At 39.0% G+C, this 18,680-nt stretch overlaps 2 protein-coding genes and 1 pseudogene across 3 annotated transcripts; 1 reads left to right on the top strand and 2 right to left on the bottom strand.

The window, feature by feature from the left end:
* LOC103877058 overlaps positions 1 to 736 on the bottom strand; it is a 40,050-nt pseudogene extending 39,314 nt beyond the window's left edge.
* Positions 627 to 6,131, top strand: LOC101003798 (olfactory receptor 10J3). The gene is given in 2 exon segments (XM_021925478.2): positions 627 to 4,359; positions 4,361 to 6,131. Coding segments are annotated over 2 exon segments (1,029 nt in total). The 5' UTR covers positions 627 to 3,876; the 3' UTR covers positions 4,907 to 6,131.
* Positions 6,132 to 10,269: 4,138 nt separating this feature from the next.
* On the bottom strand, positions 10,270 to 15,666 carry FCER1A (Fc fragment of IgE receptor Ia). Of its 2 annotated transcripts, XM_021925480.2 has the most exons (5): positions 15,471 to 15,593; positions 15,312 to 15,332; positions 13,992 to 14,246; positions 12,241 to 12,498; positions 10,270 to 10,730 (listed from the first exon to the last, which is right to left on the bottom strand). In XM_021925480.2, exons 1-5 carry the CDS (start codon positions 15,532 to 15,534, stop codon positions 10,546 to 10,548), a joined length of 783 nt encoding a protein of 260 aa, XP_021781172.2. In that variant the 5' UTR covers positions 15,535 to 15,593; the 3' UTR covers positions 10,270 to 10,545. The 2 variants fall into 2 exon arrangements, with proteins under 2 accessions (XP_021781172.2, XP_021781175.2); XM_021925483.2 differs by lacking the exon at positions 15,312 to 15,332 and having other exon boundaries at positions 15,471 to 15,666.
* Between the last annotated feature and the right edge of the window lie 3,014 nt (positions 15,667 to 18,680).

The raw sequence follows: 18,680 nt of genomic DNA, 5'->3' as shown, positions 1-18,680 counted from the left end.
AGGAGACTTTTTGTTTTAGATTTCAAAGGTTGCTTTATTAATATATAATTCTGCATATTTATGTGGCGCATGTGATTTTCGATACATTAATACAACGTGTAATGATAAAATTGAAGTAATTAGAATATCCATCATCTCAAACATTTATTATTTCTTTGTGGTGGGAACACTTCACATCTTCTCTTTTAGAAATTTTGAAATATAAAATAAATTCTAGTTACCTCCTGTACTATCGAGCACCAGAATGGATTCCTTGTAACTATATGTTTGTACCTGTTAACCAGCCTCTCTTCATCCACAACCTCACCATTTCCAGCCTCTTGTAACCATCATTCTCCTCTCTACCTCCCTGAGATCAACTTTTTAAGCTCTCACATGTAAGTGAGAACATATGATATTTTTCTTTCTGTGCCTGGCTTATTTCGTTTTAAAAATTTATACATAATAGTTGTACATATTTACAGGGCACATGTGATGTTTCGGTCCATGGATAAAATGAAAATGCACAGGAGATTTTTAAAGATTCAGGAAACAAGAGGATAAGTAAGTTTTCTTCTTCAGGGAAAAATTGTAAACACTACGCTCATCTAGGATTGGGCCAGGAACAGGCCTGTTTCACATTTTTTGTAATTTATTTGAAAGCAAGGAAAGGCAATACAAACTCCAAAGTCAAAGACATTACCTGAATTTTGAGGTTTCTGTCTATCTGTACCCTCTCCACTTTTTTATCTCGCATTTTTCCCTCCTCACCTATACTTCCTAGACTTTAGATGAGTAATCCTATCCTTGCCTATATTTTAAATTTCCCCATTCCACTCTGCATCCCTTTACAGATTATTCTTTTAGATGGAGCTGGGATAACATTTTTGGGGGAGTGTTAGCAGTTTAAATAACTATCTGGAAGAGAGGGAGGCAAATATTCAAGGCCACAGACCTGAATAAGATCTTCTGGTTAATAAAATAAAATTACATTATGAAAATAATGTGAATTAATTTTAATGTATGCATGTGTAAAGGAAACTGTGGTCTTAACACAGTGGGCTCCACACTATCAATTATAACCCAGGCAAGGGATCTAGATGTCACTGCAGATTGTTTCTAGATATATTAGTTGGATGAGCGACTATGACCCAAGGGAGAAGTAAAATATTGAGCGTCTTCAGGAAAGGAATTAGAGGATTAGAGGCAAAACCAAAAATTATACTCAACTTAATCCACACCTGTGTTAGTATAATACATGGAGCAGTGCATGGATTTGGTCAATGCACTTCAAGAAAGATTTTAAAAGAGCATTTAAAAAGTCCACTTGAACAACTGGAAAGGAAGTTACAACACTTGCAAAGTTAACGTTAGGATAATCGCATACTTGTTTACAAATCCAGAAATATTAGATTGAAGCCCCTCCACCCCTACCCCTGATCCTCTTAGAAATTTAAACTTGCTAATTTGGGGAAAATGAAAAAGAAATAATTGTAACTTCTGATAACACTAGCATTTATTGAGGGTTTCCTATATGTCAAATGCTAGGTCAAACTCTTCATACAAGTAACCCATTGAATTTTCATGGCAATTCTATGAAATATTAACATACTCAACTTACAAATGAGTTAAATATTATGGTTAAGATTCCGAGGCGCTATTGAGGAATTTATGCAGGAGAGCTCCATGAACAGGTTTTTGAAAAAAGTTAATGGTAACATCCAGGAGGAAGACTTAGACTAAGATCAACCAAAAGAAGACAGATTTGTTAGGAGGCCTTGTGGTGATCATAGAGGAAGGTGATGGCAGTCAGTAGTTGGGCATTGGTAGAAAGCATGAAGTGGAGGGGACAGGAAGAGAGAATTCCAGGAGGCACTATCTTTGTGTGGAAAAGGGAAGGGTGGTAGTCAGGACAGTCCTCAGCTTTCTGAATGGAGATAATGGTTAAACATGGTGAGAATTTATCAGGAGTAGATGTGGGTATAAGTAGCAAGGTTCATCTGCGCCAGTACAATCTCTCATGTTGGGTCTACTTGAGGTAAGACAAAAGGAAGGTGGATCAGCTTATTTGTATCCACAACATAGCTTGGAATATGCAAAATTGAAGTAAAAAAATAGGATGCTTCCTCTTTCTCTGATTAAATGAATATTATCTTTGCTCTCATACTAGAAAAATCTATTTCCTACTTAAAGAATGACCCTCAGATTCATTTTGCCATCTTTTCTACCTTTGATTAGAATTCAAGGAGACAATCTAAATATTGCAACACCATATCAAACCATTTTTTATGATCCTAGGTGATATTTATTGCAAGGTCTCTAGAAAAAGTCATTGGTAGAAGTGTTCCCTTTTCTACTCTTTGATGGTCACTGAGGATTTTAGATGCAGGGCTTAGATAAGTGAAGATCAGGACCTAGGGTTCTGAGGAGGAGAAGCATTCTCAGGACTCTCACAGGGCCTTTGGCATAGAAAACTGCTGACAGTGTGAAAAGGATATCAATCAGTCTCACATCTTCTATTCTTCACTATTCCTCACTGGATCCTTGGGAAGTAATTCAGGAGTGTGTTGAGAAGGAACTCTAGAGCTAGGCACATTTGATGTAGCACCTGCTTCTTCCTTGACGTAGGCCCACTCCTTCAATGGCCAGGTAGTTGTTTCTTTCTTTCTTTAAACAGCTTTATTGAAGTACAATGGATATATAATATACTGCATACATTTAAAGTGTACAATTTAGTGAGTTTGGCCATATACATACACCTGTGAAATCATCATCATAATTAAGGTAACAAATATATTTATCACCTTTAAACACTTCCTTGTGTCCCTTTGCTTTTTGTTTTTTGTGGTAAGGCACGTAACACGAGATATACCATCTTAAAAATTTTTAAGTGCATATTACAGTATTGTTTAAGAATTATGCTGTACAGCAGCTCTCTAGAACGAATTATCTTGCATAATTGAAACTTTACATGAATTGAACAACAACTCCCCACTTCCTCTTTCTTGTTCCCCAGTAATCACCATTCTATTCCCTGCTTCTATGACTTTGACTATTTTAAATACCTCATCTAAGTGGAATCATGCAATATTTGTCCTCCTGTGACTGGCTTATACCATTTAGCACAATGTCCTCCAGTTGTTGCAAAGGGCAGGATTTCCTTTTTTAAAAAAGGCTTAACAACATTACATTCTATGTACATACCACATTGTCTTTATTCATTCATCTGTCAACGGACAGCTGGGTTGTTTCCACAATTTGGCTATTGTGAATGGTGCTGTAATGAACATGGGAATGCAAATATCTCTTCTAGATTTTGATTTTAATTCAGGTGTAGAAAATATGTTCAGTGTCACTAACCATCAGGGAAATGCAAATCATAACCACAATGCAATATCACCTCGTAACAGTTAGGGTGGCTAGTATTTTTTTTAAATCTATAATCAAAAGATAACAAGTGTTGGAGAGGATGTTGAGAAATTGTGCACTGTGGGTGGGAACGTAAAATGATGTAGCCACTGTGGAAAAGAGTATGGATGTTCCTCTGACCTCCATATGATCCAGCAAGCACACCTCTGGATCATATACCTCTGGGTATATAATAATAATTAAAAAAAAAGAATCGGGGAGTTATTTCTACAGATCTCTTTCAGTTTGTTACCACCTTCTGATCACTATCTCTGCTCTCAATCCCAGAGTCCTAGGGTACCCTTCTACGCTTCCAAAGAAGGGGGTGAGGACAGGTGATTATTCTGAGCAAGTAGACAACAGGTCTAGGGCATTGCTCAGAGGATGGACATGCTTTTCACAGAAAGCCTTGGTCCAGCTTACTCTCATGATTAACTCATCACATCTTCCTTTCCTCTGCCCAGCTCTTTCAAACCTAGACCTACCTTGATGCCAAAGCCAAATTCCACTTTTGTGATTGAGTTTCTCTTTGAAGGTTTCTCCAGCTTCAGGTGGCAGTGCAGACTTGTCTTTTTTGTTGTTTTTCTAACTTTGTACCTGCTGACTCTCTCTGGCAATGTGATTATCATGACCATTGTTCGCCTGGACCATCATCTCCACACTCCCCACCCCATGTACTTCTTCCTGAGCATGCTATCCATCTTTGAGACCTGCTACACTGTGGCCATCATTCCCTATATGCTCTCTGGTCTCTTGAATCCTCACCAGCCCGTTGCCACCCACAGCTGTGCCATTCAGCTCTTCTTCTATCTCACCTTTGGCATCAACAACTGCTTCCTGCTCACAGTCATGGGATATGACCGCTATGTGGCCATCTGCAACCCCCTAAGGTGTTCAGTCATCATGAGTAAAAGGGCCTGTATCCAACTGGCCTCTGTGTCACTGGGGATTGGCCTTTGTCCAATGGCCACCTTGCATGGCCATTGTCCAAGTAACATCTGTGTTTGGCCTGCTGTTCTGTGATGCCTTTGTCATCTCCCACTTCTTCTGTGATGTGAGACCCCTGCTGAAGCTGGCCTGCACAGACACCACTGTCAATGAGATCATCAACTTTGTTGTCAGTGTCTTTGTCCTTGTCCTACCTATGGACCTGGTCTTTGTCTCCTATGTCCTCATCATCTCCACCATTCTTACGATTGCCTCAGCTGAAGGTTGGAAGAAGGCCTTTGCCACCTGCGCCTCCCACCTCACAGTGGTCATCATCCACTATGGCTGTGCCTCCATCATCTACCTGAAGCCTAAGTCCCAGAGTTCCCTGGGACAGGACAGACTCATCGCAGTGATCTACACTGTCATCACTCCCCTACTGAACACTGTTGTGTACAGCCTGAGGAACAAGGAGATGCTCTGCCCAGAGCCATGGGGCAAACAAGGAGATGCTCTGCGCAGAGCCATGGGGCAAAAGCCCCTGTCTCCTTTACGAAGAGAGGTTGTGAAGCCTTTTTCTTTGAGTTTATAAATATGTATTAATTTTTAATGCTCTTTCAATAATGCCCTTTTGTATGGGACCAAGAAGACTAGACTAAATTGAACTGAGTACTAAAACTGGAGGTTTCTGTTTGAGCTTGTTGTGATCGTCTATGCTCTGCTCCAGAACATTTACAAAATAGCTTAGTATATGGTTATGAATGTAGGAAAAAAGAATGCACGCCTGGATTATGCACTCACATACACATGCACACAGCTACACACACCCTGAGAATATTTTGAGTTACACAACTCCATTAAAACACAAAGTCTGGCCAGGCGCGCTGGCTCACGCCTGTCATCCCAGCACTTTGGGAGGCTGAGGTGGGCGGATCACGAGGTCAGGAGTTCGAGATCAGCTTGACCAACGTAGTGAAACCCCGTCTCTACTAAAAATACAAAAATTAGTCAGGCGTGGTGGTGCACGCCTGTAATCCCAGCTACCCAGGAGGCTGAGGCAGAATAATCACATGAACCTGGGAGGTGGAGGTTGCAGTGAGCCGAGATTGCACCACTGCACTCCAGACTGGGTGACAGAGCTAGACGTGGAAACAAAACAAAACAAAACAAAACAAAAAAACATAAAGTCCAGCAGGGTTCTGAAAAGCTAATGAGCAAAATGTTTGAAAACCACCTCAGAAAGATTTTCCAGCTGACTGTTAAGGGTGTCAGAATAATTTGTGCCACATTTTAAGCAAATAAGTTAGAAGATAATACACACACATATGAATTTCTGTGGACACTGCAGGTTTTCTTGTAAAAGAAGAAAAAAAAGGAAAAAAAAAAAGCTAGGGGCAGACCTTCCAAGTTGATGGAACTGCTCTAACTGACCTAGGAAAGAGTACAGATGTGGGAAAGCAAAAAAAAATCAGCTACTGAGAACACAGACATGAACTGTCCACATTCCTGAGATGCCCAGATCAGAAAACTCAGATTGAAAAGAAGAACATGCTGAAGAGGTTAAGACTTTTCATACACTCAGCACAAGAGTAAAAAGGATGCAGGTTGAAAGGATCAGCAAAAGTATAGTTCCTCTTGCCAGGTTGACATAAAACTCTCTGAAATAGTTTTATAAACATAAGCACTTTAACTACAATTTCTGAAAAGAATTATTAACGGACAGAAATCTGATGCATGACTTAAAAATTTTCCAGTGAGCTCCTAAGCCTGCAGGGGTAAATTTTCAGAAGTTTCTTCTTCTATACTCCCAACTTTAAACCTGAGTTATAAACAGCATTTTATGCCTGAGCATCACAGGAGGTGAAAATATATGTACTGGTGCAAGGAAGGATATTCTCTCTCATCATTCCATTGCGCTCTGGCCTTCTATACTGAGGAACAAGCATACCTTGAGTTTCAAATACAGTCCTGCCGTATCCAGAATCCATCCAATCCAATGGGGTGATCCCGTAGAGGCAAGACATCACTTCTGATAGTGTGGTAAAGTCTGCTGGATGCTGAAAATGGGACAATTCATTGGAAATAAGTTATTTAAGTCAAGTTTACGTGTCTTGCTTTGCCAAAAATTGTCATGTGAAGTCTGACTGGTGATAAAAGATATCTTTGTTTTAGTGTCTAGATTTCTAGAAATGATATAGTTTGTTGCTGTGAGGTTGGTCAAGAGACAATTTTTAAATCTTTGCTTAGTAGTTCTGCTGAGTCTGATTAGAAGCCATTGGGTAAAGGTCTGCTGGCCAATGTCACACTGTCTGCTGTCTGAAGTTGTATTTGGTGAATGCTGTGGCACATCACCTGGATTGCACTCCTTCAGAACCCACACAAGCATTCCTCCAGCTGCTGGGAGTGCCTTGGGCTAATGGCTCTCAGCTGAGTTCCTCTTCAAGAATTGTCCTTGTTAAACAGCTGCTTGTTCCAAGGTCATGCTCCCTTCCCAGGGATATACTACCTCCAGTGGTTTGTCTATTTAGGGTATTGCTTTGCCTTAAGATAAGTAGGAAGGGCTCTCCCAGCTCCAGAGGTTTTTCTTGACTACATCACATTTCAACTTTTTTGTTTTTGTCCAATATTGCTTTCTTCACTTCTTCACAAGTGTACATGCTGAGAGCTAATAAACATGCTGTGTTCAAATCTCTGTCTCAGTGTCTGTTTTCCGGGGACCTCAACTTGCAACATTTTAGGATCTCATTTCTAAAACAGCCATTAACGTAAGTGTAGAATTCAAACTTTCAGCCCTGATATATTCTAGCAAATGCAGATCAGTGGCTCCTGATTCAATTTGGTTGGCAGCAGTGCAGTATTATCTTCTTGGAAACTAGTTAAAAAATTAAAATCTGAACTTTTCTCAGAATCCACAGGAAGTCATTCTTTTCTTTTCAAAAAATTATCTGTGAGCAGTCTCCATTTCATTGCAGCCTGATGCTAGTACCTTGCAGAGAACTTGCTGACCATTGTCAATGATATTTGAAAATTGGAAATAACAGGAAAGACTGAAAGTGGACTTACGCCATTTAATTTTCAAAAAGGGGGAAGAGTGTCATTGTCATAAGTGAAATATATAAGTGAAGTATTGTGGTGAGCACATTGATAGAGTAAAAGGTTTGTGGTGGGAATGTTGTAGCGATTGATGAAGTTCCAGATAGAGACTTGGGCTTGCTTGGTAAGTAGCTGTCCAGAGCTGGGCAGATCAGCTATGGCAGGAAGACAGCCTGACTCTCTGAGATTATCTAGAGTCCTAGGCTGGCAGGTGCCTCTGCCATCCACAGCATAAAACTTCCATCTCCAGGTTGTCACCATTTCCCATTTAATGAGAAGAGGGAAAGATCAGAGTCCTTCTTCAAGTACTCAACTCCCCAATATACTGACAAGGTGTACCATTTGTCGGAGTCTCCACTCTGAAGGTGGTCACAGGAGTTTGTCTTCCATTGGCCACCAGTGGGAAGCTACTGACTTGCTTTTCAGATAATCAGCCCCTAACTATTGTGAATTCATGATGACTTTTTGTCTGCCAATTTGGAACAGCAATTCATGGGGTAGCAAATTTTGCCCTATGAACTGGGCTTGACTAATTCGGTAAGAGAAAGGAAGTGATAAAGGGGGTGACAAGGGTGAATCTAGAGTGAATTATTTCTATTCCAATCATCTTTATAACACATGTACTCCATCTCTGGCATAGTAAAAACTGTTTCGTGGGTAAAGGCATCTTTATAAGTGCCATATTTTAGGGGTCCACAAAATACTCAAGCCCTGACCCTATGTTCCACATTCCCTCTGGAGCAAGAGATGTATGACTATCGAGAAGAAAATGGGTAGAAATAAATGAGTATAAACCCAGACAGGTCTGGCACAAATGTGGAATTTAGATACTGTACACAGAAGAGCACAGTGAAAGAAAAGACCAATGTATGGAGGACGAAGGAAAATTTTGCACTGGAGCTTCTTGGGGAATGCATTCTGAGCCTTAGTGCCTGGATAATTACTACATATGAACTTAAAGTAATAAATTACAAAATATCTGAGCTCTAAGGGACCTTAGAGACCACCTCCACCAGACTCCTAGTTTTAACAAAGAAAAAATAGGATCTCAGAGACTGGCAAGTAACTTGGCCCAATCACAGCTAGTTAACAGATTGGATATCCAGACCTGTGTTCTATCCATAGTCCCCTTAATCTTGCAGTGAGGGTAAAGGGGAGATAAAAGTGAAATGTGGTACTCAAGAACCTAGAAAATCTCTCAGAAAATGTATCTCAAGCTGATCAAGCCCGGACTTTCTTATCCATATCAAATCTCTCAGTTTTGAAGTCTGCATCACTGGCCTCAATCCCTTGTCTGAAATAAAGGGGCAAATTGCTGTTTAGCCTGATGCCTGAAATGCTGATGTGCTATGTAGAGCACTGGGGAGAAAGGTGTGGTTAATGAATGTGGTGGAAAGCCTGGTCCCAAGGCTAAAACATAAGATAGACCTTGGGGAGGTGGCAGAGGAAGCATTCTGAAGCAACATCAGGGAGTCTCCCAGGGAAACTTTGCCTGGCCTGTTGCTGAGGAGAAATCTCTTCTCCATTGGCCAGACTTTTTTTTTTTTTAAGTGGAGGAGAGTGTGAAGAAAGGTAATACCAGATCCTTATCCAAAGTTTAAAAAAAAAGAAAAAAATGTTTTAGTAATTTCCCTGTTCTTTCTGGCCCAAAAACATTCCTTGGAAAAAATGGGACTTGTAGGTCTCATGGATATTTAAAAGTTTTCTCCCCAGCCACACTTCCTCATACTTTAATTGTTCTAAGGCATGGACAAGCTGCAGGCACTCTGATCTTTCACTGATTTCCATGAATCCACAGCCAGCACCAGCAATATGTTGCCCATCTTCCCTACTGCTTTCTCTAAGCCCTGAGTATAAACATTTCTATGGTCAGGGTCATGGGAGTAGGGGGTAGTGGTGGCAAAGACTGGGTCTCATGTAGGTGCTAAAAGTTCCTAAATTTGTATAAATTTTTGCAATTTACAACTAACTTTCAAATACAGACTCTTATTTGATTCTCCGAAGAACTCTAAGAGGTAGACAGGATGATTATTATGTTTTTTTTTCACAAATGAAATACTGAAGTCCATGGAGGTATAAGAAGATTTTCCCAGATCACAAATCTAGAAAGTAGAAGAGTCAGGATTTGAACTGATGTCTTTTTCTGTATGGTTTAGTCTCTTTCTAATGGATAGCTTTATAATAGGCAGAAACTTGGCCAGGTGCAGTGGCTCACACCTTTAATCCCACACTTTGTGAGGCTGAGGTGGGAGGATCGCTTGAGGCCAAGAGTTTGAGACCAGCCTGGGCAAAATAGCAAGAATCCATCTCTACAAAAAATTTAAAAAATAAATCATAGGTAAAAACTTAATCCCATTTACTCTATGACAGAAGAATGAGCCTCCAAAGAATATGATGAAGACATAAAATGAAAAGGAAAATAAACCAAAACTGTCTAGTTCTTTTGCCCAAGATCTTATTCAGTCCTGGACTGTTTTCACAGCTGAGGGTTTTGGTTCTTATTATTTGCTGGAATTTCTCCAAAATGCTTGGTTCAGGTGCTGTATAAAGATACAAGATATAAGTTCAAGATATAAATTTGGGAGGGGCAAAACAATCACAGAGGAATCCTGGACTGTACTTCATCCTGAGAGTCTTATGTCTTGAGACTGTCCCTGATTCTGCCAAGAACTGAAAGTTTATATATAGTAAACTGATGAAGAAGCATAAAAATGATCCACCTCACTGGCATCCTCCTATGCCTTTTCATTCCTAGATCACACTTACAATAGTCAAGAGAGGATATTTCCAATCTAGAACTGCATAGTTCTTGCCTTTAGAAGAAAACAAACTAGGAAGCCTTGAATACTTAGAAGCATTCCGTTACATGGTTTTATATTTATTTTATTGAAATTGAACTTCTCTTTTACAAATGCTAATAAATGGAATCTATTCATTCTTCATTTATTCAACCAATGTTAATTGAGCACTTACTATTACATGCCACTTAACCAGTTTCACTCAGTTTAATGAAACATCTCTATAAATCCTTGAGCACAGACATTTCTATGTATATTGCAAGCTGTGTTTGACAATTGAGTAGTAATTGCTGATGCTGGAAAAAAAAGTAACGTTGCAAATATTTCTGGAGTAATTATATCAGTTGCTTTTGGGGTTTGGCTTAGGATGTGGGTTCAGAAGTTTGAAGCCTTTCCTGGTTCTCTTAATCTTCAAGAGAAATGTGACCTGCTGCTGAGTCGAGATAAATAATCCTGTGTCCACAGCAAACAGAATCGCCACCAACAATGGGATAAGAAATTGTAGCCAGTACTTGTCATGCTGAGCTGTAGTGGAAAACAGATGCAATGAGAAACATAATTCATATTGGGAACTGAAGAATGAGGTTCAGAGGTTCATCCTCCCTAAGAGAAAGACCAAGCTTTGTCCTTCATTTTTAGCATGATGTGGCATCCAGAGCATAGAGAAAACATTCAGATTAGCGCTAGGTTGAGTTGCTCTGTTGGTGCTCCCTGGAGCCATAGGGAGTCCTGAGCATTTCCTCATAATTCCAGTAGCCAGTGTGCTCAGTGGGGAAGATTATAGGAAAGATAAACCCCTTCTTGGAAATGACAAGACCAGAATTCACATATAATTAAGGGGTGGAAAGGAGACAAAGTGAGGGCAGGAGTCATCAATGCCTATTATTCAATTATCAGTCATCATTTCTTACATGCCTGTTAGGCAAAATGAAGAAATTGCACTAGTTAAATTGCCTCCCAATTCTATTATTTTGTGGTTCTGTTAGTCTGTTTATAAACTGCGTTGATTTTTGTGATTATTCTCAAATTATAGAGCCTCAGAATACATCCAGAATCCAATACATCCAGAAATCATTTAAAGATCACCTAGACAAGTGATTCTCAGTATTGACTACACATTGCCATTATGTGAAAGACCTTTGAAAAATACAGATACCCAGGTTGCACTCCAAGCCAGTTAAATCAGAATCTCAAGAAATGAGACATGAGCATCAATATATTTTTTTAAGTCATCAAATGATTCTAATGGAGTCTAGACCAAATCTTCTGTTTTACAGATGATGATACTGGAAGCCTAGAGGCAAGTACATAGCACTTAGATCTCAATTTAGTTAACATAGAACTGTTAGGGCTTAATTCTGTATTTTGACCTCATGCTTTTTTAGACATTAGTATGTACAGTGTGAAAGAAAAGTCTAATTTTCTCCTTTGAAAGTGAATACTTCACAGGCTCCCTCTCTTATACAGAGTTTGGAGACAGCAGTTTTTCTTGCAGGCCATAGAGGTAGTCCACCTGCCTACCCTCTCCATATCAAGTCCATTCCCTTCTCCCTCAATATACAGGCACACAACTTACTGACTTGCTGGTTTCCTTTCCCAGCCCTCCTAAGCTGGAATGGGCTCCTCAAGCTCTTTACATCTTTTTTTCATTCAACTTTGAAACTTTTTTTCAATTTGATAAATATAAGTGTTCTCCCCAGGAGCAACAGATGACTTTGAGATCAAAATAGTAATCACAATCTGTTATGCTTGGGTAGTGCTTAACAGTTTACAAAGTCATTTCACAAACATCACCACATTAATCTTCATAAAAATTTCATAGTGTGAGCAGGTATTACTATCACCATTTAACAAGTCAAGACTTTGAAACAGAGATTGAGATATATACTATCACCCAGGTCTCCTCATTGCAAGTCTAGTAGGCTTTCCAGTGTATCACAGGTGCCCCCCTTCTACAAACTGCACCCACTCAGGCTCAGATGTCCTCTCTTCCTTCCCCTGCTACAGATGCTTTTCCTTTCCTTTACCAACTCACCTTTTATTACAGTAATGTTGAGGGGCTCAGACTCACAGTCCAGCTGCCACAGTTTGCCCGTACAGTAGTAGGTGCCACTGTCTTCAACTGTGGCATTTGTAATGGAGATGTTGTGGTTCTCATACCAGTACTTGAGAGCTTCACCATCCTTGTAATAGATCACCTTGTACACATCCCAGTTCCTCCAACTATGGCACCTGAGGAAGAGGGGCTGACCCTCCATCACCACCTCAGCAGAAGCCTGAAGGAGCAGCCAGTCTGAAGAACATTCATTATGTTATTTATTTAACAATAAATGAAGAGGGAGAGAATGAATAGATAAAAGACAGTCATGCATAGAACATGTGTCAGAAACTATGAATTGTCATTAACCCACTTTTTGGCTCATAAAGTGGATTTTTAAAGGGCACAAAATAATGCTTAGAGCCTGTCTTCTGTACTGATAAATTCTTTCTCCTCCTGAAAAGTCAGTCTGGGGCCACAAAGCCTCTTGGACCTCCCTGCTGAGTCCATACATGGAATACTTGAAAGCCAGAATTGCTTTCAGATATTCTGTTGCTAGTTCTAGTTAGTTAGGGGAAAATAAACAGTCTTTCTTAGGAATTTTAGCTTGGGAGAGTATCTATTTTGTTCTCTCTTACCTTACAGAAACTTCCCAGTTCTAGTGTTAATTATAGTTGTCACAAAAACTTCTTCAAAACATGTACAATTTAAATTAATTACTTGTGTAATTTTTTGTTTAATGTCCTCTTCCCATATAGCTCTATGCTCCAAGAAGTCAGGGGTCCTATCTGGTTCTACATTCTATTCTGAATGTCCAACATAATACTTAGGAGTTGGTAGCAATACTTAGGCATTGGTAGCAATACTTAGGAGTTGGTAAGTACTCAACAAATATTTGTCACTAATGAGTCAGTGAAAGACAAGAATCACATTCTATGGTTAATGTTTTTGTAAAAATTAAAAGGCATTAATTAAGGGAGAATTTTGGAAGGAAATATCGCTAGCATAACAAGCATATTTAATTTAGGACCAATCCTTAAGGACTTCTCTAGAACCTACTCAAGGAAATAAGCTATTCTACATTGCTTTAGTTTGTGTTTGGAATTTATATATGGAGGTTGAAACATTTTTTTTTCACTCAAGAGAAAAATATAGAGTATAAAAGAGACCTATTGGTCACTATTCAAAATTATTAGCTTGTTTATTCAACATTTGCTGATTAAGCCACATGTGCCGAAGCATGCTATGCTAATTGTTGGTAGTAGGAGAGTGATAAAGATGAAACAAGCATGAAATATGTGTTCTTAAGTAACAATAGAGGACATGAGTAAATGTACCCAAATATGTTTCATAATGAAGAGTACAACGTAATATTCAGGTCATGGCATATGGATTATGCAGAGCAAAACTTTAAGTCAAACCTTTTGGTCCTATTCCAGACACACAACTCTTTGAAATGTTCACATATGTGTCATGCTGTTTGACCACATAATATGTACCTGAATCTAGGTAGAAAAAACAGAGGAAAATAGGATGGCGGAATAATAGCGAGAGATGACTAGAATATTGAAAGAAGGCGTACGAGTAATCAAAAGGAAAGGGGGTAGAAGAGAGATGCAGGGGTCTTAAATGAGAGACCTTGAATCCCACTCTGGTGTCCTAACTCTTGGAATAACCTGTTTTTTTCCGTCTTCAGATGGGCCAACACTCACATGAGAGATCTGTATTTCCATATCCCTGGAACTTACCACTGAAGACTTCCAGGTGCACAGGTTCACTGTTATCAAATTGTTGGTACTGACATTTGTATTCTCCACTGTCCTCAAAGTCGGCATTCACAATATTCAAACTTGAATTTGCCACTTCTGAAAGGCTATCATTGTGGAACCATTTCATGGAACTGACTTCAAAGAAATTGCTCCCATTACATGTAAGAGTCACATTCTCTCCTTTAAATATTCTATTCCATGGGGGATTCAAGGAGACCGTAGGTTTCTGAGGGACTTCAAGAAGATAAAAATATGAAAAGAGATGTAGACAGAAAAAAAGTCATTGAAAACTGTCCAGGCTTAAAAGTACAAATGTAGCAATATTCTGACAATCAGTGGTCAACATGTACTTGTACTGTTGGTGATAATACCTTGTTTTAATTTCTAGGGGAAGGATTAAAGAACTGAGAAAACAGTATTGTGGCCCCAGGGAATGCCCAACACAGGGAGAAAGGCAGGACACATATGCAGGAGATTTAAAAACAAAGAAACCAATTCACTATGTGATTTGAGCTGACTCACTCTACTTCTCTGTTCATTTCAATTCAGTATCTGTAAATGAGGACTGCAATCTCTTTTGAGGTAGAAACACTATCTGCCATGTTCAACCATTGCTACATTAAATGTTTATTATGTGAATGAATGAGTGAATTCTGGATGGATAAAGTTATTGGACTAGATGAAATATAAGGTTTCTCCAAGTTCTGAATATTTATGACGATTTAATTGTTAAGTATACACAGAGTGAAAAACATATGTCAGTTCCAGAAAGTAGTGAGAGGCACTAAGAAAGTCAGTCTTGAATGGCTTCCTGGAACAAGAGGATGTAGTGCAAATTTGAACAGAGACCAAAGAAGTAGATAAATGGTGATAACAAAAGGGTGATATAGTCAGAAGAGAAATGGACTTAGATCCAAGGAACTTATGTTGGAATCCAGTTCCTTAGCCAGGTAACCACCACAAAATCACTGAGTTTCAGCATATTCAATTATAAAATGGCAATAATAATAATGCAATTATGGAGTGAGATTATGTCAAAGTGTCTAGGAGAGAGAATGAGACATGTATATGTGCAACAGACATGGTTATTGACTAAAACAGAGGAGAGAATGACTTGAGAGAATGCAATGAATCAGGGAAAAGAAGAAAGACAAGGTAAGGTGGAGAGGGAAAGTAGGTTGGCCAAGGAACAGATTCATACTCATTAGAAAGCAGAAGTGATGGGACGAAGAAAATAGTGAGAGGAAAGCAATGCCCAGACGTGTTGAAACACCAAGGGAACAAGAACAGAGGACTCACCTGCTAACACGCCATCTGGAGCTGCAAAAGTTCAGAAAGGATAAGTTAGTGTCCAGCAGTCTTCTTTATTGCCAGACGACTAGAATCTGGATTTGGGGATGAGATCTACATACATGAAATTTTAAGGACCCCGGGAGGGGTAATCGAATCTCTACTTACCAAAGAACAGTAAGGCTACACACAGTAGAGTAGGGGATTCCATGGCAGGAGCCATCTTCTTCATGAGCTCCTGGTGCTGATTGTGCTGGAGAGATCTAGGACTTCAAATATAGGTTTAAAACCAAAAAGCAGAAGGAAATGTTTTCTGTATCATATCTGGTTAACCCATCATCTGTGCCTGGTTTTGCTTCTTTCTTTAGAGATAATATTCAGGATGGTACCAAACTGGGCAATTTTAATATTTACCCCCTTACTCCACTCCCTATCCCCCCTCCACATATACACCTGGAATCTGGTGAGAGAGAGGCATGGGTATAGCACAATCACAAGCTTTTTTAAATCTGTCAATCAGTATACAACTATTTAGTTTACAACTTAGAAAAGTGGGTTGTAAGGGAGGGCAGAATAAAACAGCAGCAACTAATTACTGAATACCAAACATATGCCAGGTGTTATCCTAAATAAATTTGATATTTCATTTATTTTTCATAATAATCCTACAAAGTATGTACCATCACTATGTGTATTTTATAAATAGGAAAACTGAATCTTAGTGAGGTTAAGTAACTTTTCTTGGGGTGCCAGCTATTAAATGTTCAAACACATAAAATCTAACCCCTAAGTCAAATTCTTAGTCATATGATGTACTATTATTCAGGAGCATGGCTAGCAACTGCTGATTTCTTTTGGGATTCACCAGAGTTACCAACACTTTTCTTGTTCAATTTCCTGCTGATCAGTTAGTCCACAAATCCACAAATTTTCATCTGATTCACTGATGATCCACTATCTGACCAGCCAAATTGGAAACATTTTCAGAGACTCCTTTTTTCTCTACTGTGCCCTAATCTGGCTCAGAACACAGGAAGGCAGATGTTAAACCATTACTTACAGGGATCTAGGACATACAATTTATTTTATTTTACTTCCTAGCTTTTGTTTACTTTTAATATTGTAATTTTCCAACACTATCACCCTTTCTCCTTTAAATACACAGCAGGGCCTTTCTGCAGGATTCCTTTACTACTACTTCTGTTTTTTGGCTCTAGGTCAAGGCTGAACTTTCTTCCAGGATCTGGTATTAATGATGATACTGGAGATGAAAACTCTATTAATGTCCTATAGTGGTTTGTCATTTGCAAAGATTGCTTTTACATGAGTGTTCTATTTTATCTTTACCAAAACTCTGAAGAAGACAAGGACAACGTACTTATACCCACTTCACATCTGAAGCACTTGAGGAACCATTCCCTGGTGTTTGAGGAACCAAATACCTTGATTTTCCTCACAGACTGCTGAATTAAGTCTATTGAATGAAATCAGTCATTCCACATGAGGATCTAACCAAAACCTTTAGCTTTCTGTGGAATTAGGAAATATAGGGCTAAAAAGGTTAATAAATAGGAATTTAAGTTTCAGATAAGAAAGGTTGGGTACTGAGCCCAGGACATGCTATGTTTTAGTGACAGACCTTAAAGGGAAAAGCAAGTTACTATGAAAAGTACAAGTTGTTTGTGTTTAAAGTTCTGAATTCAAATGTTCTTAATCTTTATGTGATTGAAGGTTACCTGTAAAATAGGGACAATAATGGTATCCAGGTCATGGTTATATTATGGGATTTAATAAGATAAAAAAGAAATAAAATGAATCGTACAGCATCTGGCATGTAAAAGATGGTCAATAAACACATTTCTGCCTTCTTTATTACCATTATTTATTAAAGACTTGTAGGAGAAGTATTAATTTTGACTGGATTAAAGTTATTGTCATAGTATAAATAAAACTACATGGTACGTTTTATTTGATAAACAGCATCTTATGCCAGTTTAATATATCTACACAATCTCAATCCTGTCCATGGTCACGAAGAAGAGAGCATAATCAGGAAAGAACAGAATGCAGAAAGTTGTTGGATAGGATTGGAGAAGAGAAGGAGGAGGAAATAGGGAAGATGTAGTTTTTGAGGTGCTGTCAGCGGGCAATATTTGAAGCCCTAAGCCCTGGAAGAGATGGGGAAAGATTCTACTTTACCACTTTGTTGAGACTTTGTCCAGGGGATATTTTGGTTTCCTTTTTCCTAGGACATGGAACCTATAATCAAATTGTCTCTCAGAGATAGTCATTTTACCATGATTCAAATAGTCTATTTCAAGGCTTCCTCTGAAGTCGTTGTCTAAATAGCTCCTATTTAGATGGGAGATGGAGCAGGGCTCACCGAGAGATACTATTCCTAGTTCGGAGAGTATCAGCTTTGGAGTTAGAGAGGCCACTTTCATTTCTAAAGCTTTCTGAAGCTTTGGCTTTATCATTCTAAAACTTTTGCTTAAGTGACCAGTATTGAAATAAAGGAAGTGCTTTGGTAGCAGTAACAGCAAAAATGTAGCAGTCCAATAAAAGCAGCTCATTAAAGCCTAAAAAGCAAACCAAACTACCCATCTTCCCAGCACACCCCCCACCCCAAAAAAGCAAACCATTAACAACGTCAGAAAGAAAAAGCCATACCCTAATTTCCATAGCATATCACTACAGATACCCAAAAGAACAGAACAAGAACTCAGAAGGAACACATTAACACTAAGATTAAACAAGAGTTCTATTCCTCCCTGGAAGAACGGGCTGATACATAGTTGAATTCCACAGGTTTTTTATCTTATATATCAAAAAAATGTCCTTCAAGTTTCATATCCATTATGTGGGTGGAGTGTGTTGTTGATATCTCATACCCAGCCTGTCCACATCAGGAACATGTGTTCGCTGAAATCAGTAGGGTGTGTCTAAATTTCACTTCTTGCTTCTGATTCTGGGTACAGGCATGCTCAATACATAAAGAGCATCACTATCCCCAAATGTGGACCTGTTATTTGACATTGGAAACCTTAATCTATATTTCACTTTGCAGCAGTGGAAAAATGAAACAAATGGATGTGCATGAGCTACAGGGCTTGAGGACTGTGAGGTGCCCCTGCATCTGGATCCAGTGTGAGAGGCTTTTGGCAGGAACTTTTGTGTTTTGGGACACGGCTGGCAGAAGGAGGATCAAGGCTCAGCCTATACAGTGTGTTGGCCTTTGTGCCCTTCTCCAAAATTGGGAAGCAGAAAACCCAAATCAACCTGCTGACTTCTTTCTCATTCTCAAAGTTCTCTAAAACTAGGTGAGGTTCATATGAAATTGAATATGAAATGATGAAAGTGCAGAATGTCTGTCTGCTC

This window comes from Papio anubis, chromosome 1, assembly GCF_008728515.1.
Source record: "Papio anubis isolate 15944 chromosome 1, Panubis1.0, whole genome shotgun sequence".
NCBI classification, from domain to species: Eukaryota; Metazoa; Chordata; class Mammalia; order Primates; family Cercopithecidae; genus Papio; species Papio anubis.
This window is presented reverse-complemented; position numbering and strand designations above follow the sequence as displayed.

Coding starts and splice junctions, on each gene's coding strand:
- FCER1A (XM_021925480.2), bottom strand. CDS start 15,534: ATGAAGAAGATGGCTCCTGCCATGGAATCCCCTACTCTACTGTGTGTA. Junction 14,247..15,311: donor TCCAGATGGCGTGTTAGCAG/GTGAGTCCTCTG, acceptor ATCTTCTTGAAG/TCCCTCAGAAACCTACGGTC. Junction 10,731..12,240: donor CAACATTACTGTAATAAAAG/GTGAGTTGGTAA, acceptor TTTCCACTACAG/CTCAGCATGACAAGTACTGG.